The sequence below is a fragment of the Acomys russatus genome, chromosome 13 (genome assembly GCF_903995435.1).
Source record: "Acomys russatus chromosome 13, mAcoRus1.1, whole genome shotgun sequence".
Lineage (NCBI taxonomy): Eukaryota > Metazoa > Chordata > Mammalia > Rodentia > Muridae > Acomys > Acomys russatus.
In genome coordinates, this window is record NC_067149.1 from 55362787 (window position 1) to 55371586 (window position 8800).

Below are 8800 nucleotides of genomic sequence, written 5' to 3' on the forward strand. Positions count from 1 at the left end.
GCCTGACACCATTGGTAGCACCTGGAACTTGTAGTTTTCAAAACTTATGTCCTACTGTAAAGAGGGGATGGCTCTGTAGGTCACTTGGAATCCTGCAGTCCTGCCCAGTGGCTGCAATAAATGGTCCAGATCTAGCAGGGTTGATTATCAACATAGTGAGGGGAAGGTTCCAAGGAGCAGGAGGGAGGATGCCAATCACACGGAGATGGGGGTGGAGAGAGATTGGTGGAGTGACTTTCAGACTTGAGCGGTCACCCTGGAGCCAAGAGTGTAACCAGTTTCCTGATGAACACAGGAATCCATCTGGTCACTTGCAATCGGCCTTTGACCCATTTCAAGTGCAAGACTCTCATTATAGACTGGAAAACTCTAATTCAGAGGACGAATGCATTCTTCTTGAACGCCTCTCTGTTGGGAGCAGAAAGAGAAAGATTATGTACACGGGGAAAGTTTGATAGCAGAAAGGAAAGGAAGCGGGAGCAAATGTGGAGCCCATGTGAAGAGAAATAGAGAAAGAGAAGGAAACAGAGAGGGGAAAGGAAACATAAACCCTACTATATAAAGCCAAAGGGAATAAATTAGGGGAGGGGGTGATTGATTTACTGCTGAGAGAAAAAAAAGTTCTCCTTAGGAATTCTGGACCACGGCTTTCCACATGGCAACGAGCATTGGAAATACACAGCAGATGCACCCGGTGTGACTCCCTGGGCCAGGCGATCAGCTTAATGGCCACCCGGGTCCAAGCGGCAGTGGCCTCTGGCCTGGTGTATTTCATGCAGGTAAGTTCAACCATGAAAAGGTGAGGAGAATCTTTCTGTTGATAATTTCTTTTAGCTATATTGACTCTGGGAGGGAATAGATGGAGTAAACAAAACAGATGTGGAACCTAGAAGGTAGTGAGGAAAGAGTGCAGGGGCGTCTCACAGAGGGGTGTGTGTGTGTGTGTGTGTGTGTGTGTGTGTGTGTGTGTGTGTGTGTGTGTGTGTGTGACTGAATGATGCCTGTGGAACGGTGGAAAGAGCCACAGAATTTAGGACAATCAGAGATGTTACATGCTGTTTGTTACACCTTGCTTTAACAAGGGGGCTAGTATTTACCCATTGAGGCATCTCTCTAGCACCAAAGGACTCTCTAAACACTTTATTTCACCCCTCTGTGAAAGAGAAGCCTGTGAGTCATGCATTAGCTGAGAAAAGGGTCAGCAGACTGAGGCATTCTGGACAAACACCAGGGCCAAGTTCACAAAGCTAGGAAAGAAATTGCAGAAATTGCAGAAACTAGACTGTATCACATTCCTGTGCTGGGAGCTGGTTGTCTACTTTACTTCCTACAAAAATTAACAATATATGAAAGAAGATTTTTCTTTTCTTTTCCCTTCTCTTCTTTTCTCTCCTCTCCTCTTCTCTCTCTGTCTCTCTGTGTGTCTGTCTCTCTGTCTCTGTCTCTCTGGAGAGAGGGGGGGTTCTCTGTGTAGCCTAGCTGTCCTGGACTTGCTTTGTAAACCAGGCTGGCCTTGAACTCACAGAGATCAAACTTCCTCTGCCTCCCCAAGTGCTGGGATTACAGGTATGTCCCACCACACCCAGTATACATTTTTCTTATTTGTTCTCTTGACTTCCTCTTTTCCTTCTCTTCTTTTCCCTTCTTTCTTTAGAACGTCATGTCCCTCCATTGCTCTTCTTGTGTGGTGAGTAAGGCTGAAAAAGAACAGCGTAGTGACTTGACTTCAATTCTCAACTGGGTAGGGACAAGAAACAGAGACAACCACAACATCCCAGGGGTCGAGTCAGGAGATTTCTAGGCTCACAAACTGATACAGGGGAGTGCCTATCATTCTCAAAGGTAGTGATGTTTAGTCACTACCAAAACCACAAATAAGATCCCTGATCTTCCAGAAGCGTCTGCCTCACAAGACCTAGTCATCAGTCAAAAGAATGATCAACATCACAGACCAACCCAGTGTCTTTGTCCTCATCTTTGCAAGTAGGTCTGACCAAGTGTAGCTGTGAAAGCCAGTTGTGATGCTGCCGAACAGTGCAGATGCGACTGTTTCCATGGCTGAAATTGTTTCCTTCCCACAGCTTCCTGGGGCCAGATGTGAAGAGAACTGTGCCAACACTGAACAGTACGTATCTGAGAGTTCAAGCCGGGAAGAAGGAGAGACAGACAAAGCATCATCACCCCAACATAGGCTAAAATGTCAGCAGATAGCCCCGACTTCCTTTTCTACTTAAATGGGCACCACCTACCACCATAGACATGTGTGTCATCTTAAGTACTCAGAATAACACTGCAGGAAGCACTTTTTTAAATTTTTTTTTGCAAGCCAGTCTCCCCATCAACGCAGCACAATTAGTTTAATTATGTGTAGTCAGAGAGATTTGCAACAGGCTTCCTTAGCTGTGCTTTCCAGTGATTCATCAGGGCAGACTGGGTTCAAGAGCCAGTCATTGGCTTATCTATTTGGGCGATTCCCACAGAAGCACCCCCACTTCAAATCTAAAGCACTTTCTAGTTTCAAGTAAGGACAGACAACAATCCGGTTCATGCCGAAGGAAAACACACACTCTGCCATAGAATCATTTTCCTGAAACCAACTCTGCCAGATGTAAGGAGAATTAAGTAGTTAGGATCACCTTAATTACTTGGCATATGTATATTTGATACTGGCTAGGTGAGATTGGGGATTGAGATGTCTGTCACCATTTGGAATCTAACATAGAAGTGAAAGGCTTTGAATAAGATGATACATTGTTCCCGGGAAAAGACAACTGCATTTTCTATGAAAGTGTGACCAAAGATGGAACGCAAAAATAGGTGGGAGTATAAATTAAGTAGAAAGTCTATTTATTTATTTATTTATTTATTTATTTATTATAATGAAAAGCTGGTATGTCTCTAGAGACACATGCATTTCTTCTTTCCACCTCTGACTCGCTCTTTTAGTCTCTTCCACACAGTCCTCCTTGTGAAGCTGGCCTCTCCCTTTGCCCCCTTCCTGTTTGCTCTTAGTGGATGTGCCCAGTAGTTCTGAGCTTAGATGTGAATGTGTGGCCCTTCTTAGGCGGAGGATGTGGCAAGGACTTGTGAAATACACATTACAAACATGACTTCTTTCAAGCCTTTAACTGAAACTTTCCTGATGTGTACATTTTATTGACCTCACATGAGACTAGACAGAAAGGGAGAAAGGGGGAAAGCAAGCTTCACAAGGAGGACTACACGGGAGAGCTAAAACCATGAAATGCGTGTGTCTTTAAAGATATACCAGTTTAACGTTCGTGTCTGTTTTCAAAGCCACTCTTTATACATTTGTAAGCCTAGTTCTTCTTTATTTATTTGTTTGTTTGTTTCTTCAGCCAGAGTTTCTCTGTGTAGCTGTCCTGAGCTCACTTTTTGTAGACCAGGCTGGTCTCGAACTCACAGAGATCTGCCTGTCTCTGCCTCCCCAAGTGTTGGGATTGTAGTTGTGAGCCACCTAGCCCACCTGCATGCCTAATTCTTTTTTCTTTTTTTATTAATTTATTCATATTACATCTCAATTGGTATCCATCCCTTGCATCCTCCCATTCCTCCCTGCCTCCGGCTTTCACCCTATTCCCCTCCCCTATGACTGTGACTGAGGGGGACCTCCTCCCCCTGTATATGCTCATATGGTATCAAGTCTCTTCTTGGTAGCCTGCTATCTTTCCTCTGAGTGCCACTGGGCCTCCCCATCAAGGGGACATGGTTAAATATGGGGCACCAGAGTTCATGTGAAAGTCAGTCCCCACTCTCCACTCAACTGTGGAGACTGTTCTGTCCATTGGGTAGATATGGATAAGGGTTCGAAGTTTACTGCATGTACTGTCTTTGGATGGTGTTATAGCTTGGGCAGAACCCCTGGGCCCAGATCCACCCTTCATAATGTTCTTCTTCTAGGTTTCTAAGACCCTCTGGGTCCTTCTATTTCCCCACTCTCCCATACTTCTCTCACCTAGAGTCCCAGTAGGATGTCCTCCCCTCTGTCCCACTTTCCTGGTAAGTGAAGACTTTCATGGGACATGCCCCTTGGGCTAGTATCCAGACATAAGTGAGTATATACCACTTGAGTCTTTCTGCTAATTCTTAACCATCTCTATCAAAGCAGCTCACAATAGTCATGGGGTCATTTCCTTTTCCTTTCCTTTCCTTTCTTTCTTTCTTTTTTCTTTTCTTTTCTTTTCTTTTTTTTTTTTTTTTTTATCAACTTGGAAAGAATTAGGTTTCATTGTGGAGTTTTTCAAACAAAATCCATTGTAGTTGTTTCTCTTCTCCTCTTCTTCTTTCCTAGCTGCTTCTCCTACTCTTAATTCTTTTCAGGGCCACTCTTTTTAATGCGGTTTTTGACTATTAAAATGCTTTACACAGCAATGCCACCTGTGTTATAGAACTATTCAGCTTGTTACATTGGGTTTTTTTAAAGTAAGTTTTAGCTAAGCATAATAGTGCTTGCCTTTGTCCCAGCACTGGGGAGGCAGAGAGGCAGGTGGGCCAGATTGATCTACATAGTGAGACAATGTTTTTGATTATAACATAGTGTTAAATATAGCAGCATAATAATTGCCACTCACGCTGTTGATTTTTAATGCTCATCTTTCTCCATAGTTGCCTAACCACCGACTGGGTACATCTCTGGTATATATGGTAAGTTTGAGTTATATAACACCCTCAAAGAGACTTCATTTCACTCATGCACCACTTTTTAAGTTTTTCATATGCCAGTTATTAGTGTGAATAGAAAACACAGCTGCATTTCAAAGTAAGGTTTCCTTAGTTCATCTCTAACCTGTGTGACAATACTCCATAGTTCTCTGTTTCAGTGCAGTCTCTTCAGCCAACATCAAAAAGATTATAGGGCCTTTCCCCGGCATGTACTTAAGAAATACTTCTGCACGGTGAAGTAAGAGCCAGCCCTCCAAATTACTTTCAGTGTTGTTTGCTCTCATCACTGACATCGTTTTGCTGGAAAATTAATGACTGATATATGCAAAACGAAAATGCAATTGAAGTTTATTAGTGTTCTCTAAAAGCTGAACAGTGATCATGATGGGAGGGTAAGGGGTAGTTATGTCACAGCCGGGAAACCAGTTGGCCAGAGCACAGACTTGTTGGGTGGGCTCTTGCAGGTTGCTGGTGGTAGTTGGTGCACTGCTGCTCCTGTGTGGCTTGACTTCAGTGTGCCTCCGCTGCTGTCTGAGCCATCCTGAAAACGGAGATGATGGGGTCCCACCACCCTATGAAGTGACCGTCATTGCTTTTGACCACGACAGCACTCTCCAGAGTACCATCACATGTGAGTGCACTCAACTTAGAACACCAAGATGGAGGCTTCAGGTTTAAATACAATCTAAAAGATTTGGGTGTGTAGGGCCACCTGCCAACCTGCACTGAGTGTTGGGGAACTCAATGTAATTTTAACCTGGGCTGTCACTGATCCCTGTATTCTCAAGTTTAGGGCTGATGATAAATGTATAAACAAAGAAAAATACTGAGCAAAAGCTTACATGATTTCCTTCATTTCTTCCTTCCTTCCTTTCTTTCTTCCTCCTTCCCTCCTTCCTTCCTTCCCTCTTTCCTTCCTTTCTCCCTTCTTTCCTTTTTTCCAAAGCAGGGTCTCATGTAGCCCAGGCTGGTCCCTTATTCTTCTGCTTCCCTCTTTCTCCGCAGGAGTGCTGGAATTAAAGGCACCACCACCATACCTAGCTACATTCTTTTTGTTTTTCTTAAATTTTTTTCAGTGATGTTGGGTCTGGAACCCAGGATGGCACACAAGATGGACAATTATGCTACTGCTGAGATCTTCTAGACTTGTAATGGTTTTTGTTTCAAGAAATTGTTTTGCCAAGTTAGCAGGTTTTGCAGGTTAGCCGTAAATTTACTCCATTGGTCAGGCAGGCCTCTAAAATGGCTGGGATTATAGACCTGCACTACCAGGCCTAGATTACACTATATTATTTTATATATCTAAAGAAATCGGTGGATTACATTTTCAATTTGTTATTCTTCAACCCTTGGCATGCTAAATTATAGCCTCAACATCTCGTAGATGATTATAGCAGGACATTTTTCTTTACCATCCTCTGTTCTATTCTATTTATTTACCTATTTATTTTTTACTATATCTACTATGTATCATCTATATATCTCTCTATCTATCCATCTATCATCTATATAACTATTTACCTACCTATCTTCTATTTATTTATTTGAGTCAGGGTCACTATGTAGTACTGGCTGTCCCCATACAGGCCATGTAGGCCAGGCTGGCTTTGAACTCAGAGAATCACATGCCTCCATTTCCTGAGTGCTAAGATTAAAGACACGTTCCACCATGCCCAGCTCTCCCTCTATTATTTTCCCCCATTAATTTATTTAATCACTTGACAGCCTGATCGAAGCCACCTCCCTCTTCTCCACCCAGTCCCACCCTCACCCCCTCCACCGTGCCCTCCTTCCCTTCTTCTCAGGGAAGAGGAAACTCCCCATGGGTACCAACCCACCCTGGCACATCAAGTCCCAGAAGGACTAAGTGCATCCTCTCCCACAGAGGCCAGACAAAGCAGCCCAGCAAGGACAACATCTCCCTCTGTTCTTTGTGAAATTATGCTTTTCTTAAATTGAGGCACAAAATCAAGGTAGAATGACAGGTGATGAGTTACAGTGGCACTTACAGCAAAGAAGAGCAACATCTGTGACTGACAAACGACAAATAAGTCAGAAATAAGTATTTGAAAGGGGTTAGTAGTATTGGGAGGCTAGTAGGGGTCTAAAACTGAAAGGGGGCTCTAGGGTGGAACTCAGCAAAACAGTGCTTGACTAGCTTGTGTGAGGCTTTGGGCTTGATTCCTAGCACAGCAAAATAGGAAAAAAAAAAAAAAAAACCTGAAAAGGGGGATGAACTGTGGAAATGCAACTCAATTTATTCGACAGTGGGGAAGGCAGGTTCTCCTGGCAGTGCGCAGTCATAAATAATCTTTGCAGGGTTTTTGTAAACTGTGTCAAAGTTTGTGGCTATGAGTTTGGACAGGAGTGAAAGGCAAGAGATGGAGTTAAGTAAGATACAAATCCCTCATGTTTGAGGACGTCATCTTTGGACTTCATCACCTCTCCACCAATTTCGTCTTCCTTTACAGCTCTGCAGTCCATGTTTGGTCCTGCTGCGCGGAGAATCCTGGCAGTGGCTCACGCACACAGCTCCCTGGGCCAGCTGCCCTCCTCTGTGGACACACTTCCAGGCTATGATGAGGCTCTCCGCATGAGCCGCTTCACAGTGGCAAGGTGTGGGCAGAAAGCTCCCGACTTACCCTCAGTCCCAGAGGAAAAGCAACTGCCTCCTAGAGGGAAGGAGACTCCTCAGATAGAAGCCTCACCACACTGATGGGGATGCTGATGGTATTCCGAATAACCAAGGCATCCTCAGAGTCTGGAACGGTCCCCAGAGACATGAAATGTTTTATTTCATACCACACAGAAAGGCTCAGGATGCCATCTAGACATCGTTCTGTCAACAAGAAGGGTTAGAGTTCTCACTCTTCATCCACAACAACCTGCCTTTCCTGATACACAATCTCTAATTGAACTCTCGCTCCTTATTCACAGTTAAAAGTTTGCATCTCACCTCTAGCTATAGTGATCACTACCAAAACAGGGGAACATTAAGGTGTTTTAAATTCCTTCGACTATGGCATGCACATAATGTTCCTTTAACCCCATGATACTTCAAATTGCTCTTCCTTTTGCTTGACTATGGTAACCTTGAAGGGAAACAGATCACAAGCACAGCCATTGACATCAGTGCACCAAAACACATGCATCGAGGAAACAACCATCACTATGCTGAGCAATGATGGCCATGTAATCCCCCCCGGACTTGCAGATTGCAGGGCTACGAGTGCTGATATGAGTGAAGAGACTATAATAGAGCTGTGTCAGTTAAAACCTTTCTATCACTTTGGTCCTACTCACAAATACGATACATTGTATAGAGTGTAGTAATGGTCTACCAACTCTTCAATGCTTTGTCCTGCACATGCACACATACACATGTGCACGCGCATGAGCACACACACACACACACACACACACACACACACACACACACACACACACACACACACACACACACACACACACCAGGCACACATGTACACGCTCTTTTTAGACTCTAAGAAAAAAGCATTGCTTTGCTTCTTAAGTTCCTGTTTTCAGCATGTAAAGTCTAGAGTGACTCATCTGATGGATGCTGCCACCTAGTGGAACTATAGTTGAAAATACATTCACTCCCTTGCGCTCATCTGCACCTTTGCAGTTCTCAGGGCTACTCCAAGGCTGGGTCTTTTGAGGGTAGCACCCTATAAAGTAAGTGCCAGCCTGTCCTGATCAAGCACTACCTTCCAAACTACTGTCATTACCATCAAGGAAGTGAGATGCACCTTGAAAAAAAAACCTCAAATCTTGAAAGTTATTCAAATCTTGGAAGAAGGCTCTTCTCATACGCACATCAAAGAACACAAACACACAAGGCACAACTTGTAAAGTATTGTAGGCATTCCTTCTGTTTTCATCTGCTCTTCAGTGTCCTGCAGTGATTCCACTGAGAATTGTGTTCTGGTTTGTCCTTGTCACTGTAAAGCCACGCCTAAAGTGCCTTTATTTATCAATAAAAATATCTTGATTGAGATAAACAGCTAAAAATAATCTAATGATTCTTCCGAACATTTGAGTAATTGAGAAAACTGGTTGTTTTGAATGTGCCTAGCTGGGGCGCTCTGGGGAGATA

At 43.7% G+C, this 8800-nt stretch overlaps 1 protein-coding gene across 1 annotated transcript; it reads left to right on the plus strand.

Moving 5' to 3' along the window:
• Positions 1 to 672: 672 nt before the first annotated feature.
• Tmem52b (transmembrane protein 52B) lies at positions 673 to 7466 on the plus strand. Its single transcript, XM_051154609.1, has 5 exons — positions 673 to 779; positions 2082 to 2125; positions 4627 to 4665; positions 5148 to 5314; positions 7155 to 7466. The coding sequence occupies exons 1-5, from the start codon at positions 726 to 728 to the stop codon at positions 7397 to 7399; spliced, it is 549 nt and encodes a 182-aa protein (XP_051010566.1). The 5' UTR covers positions 673 to 725; the 3' UTR covers positions 7400 to 7466.
• Positions 7467 to 8800: the final 1334 nt, after the last annotated feature.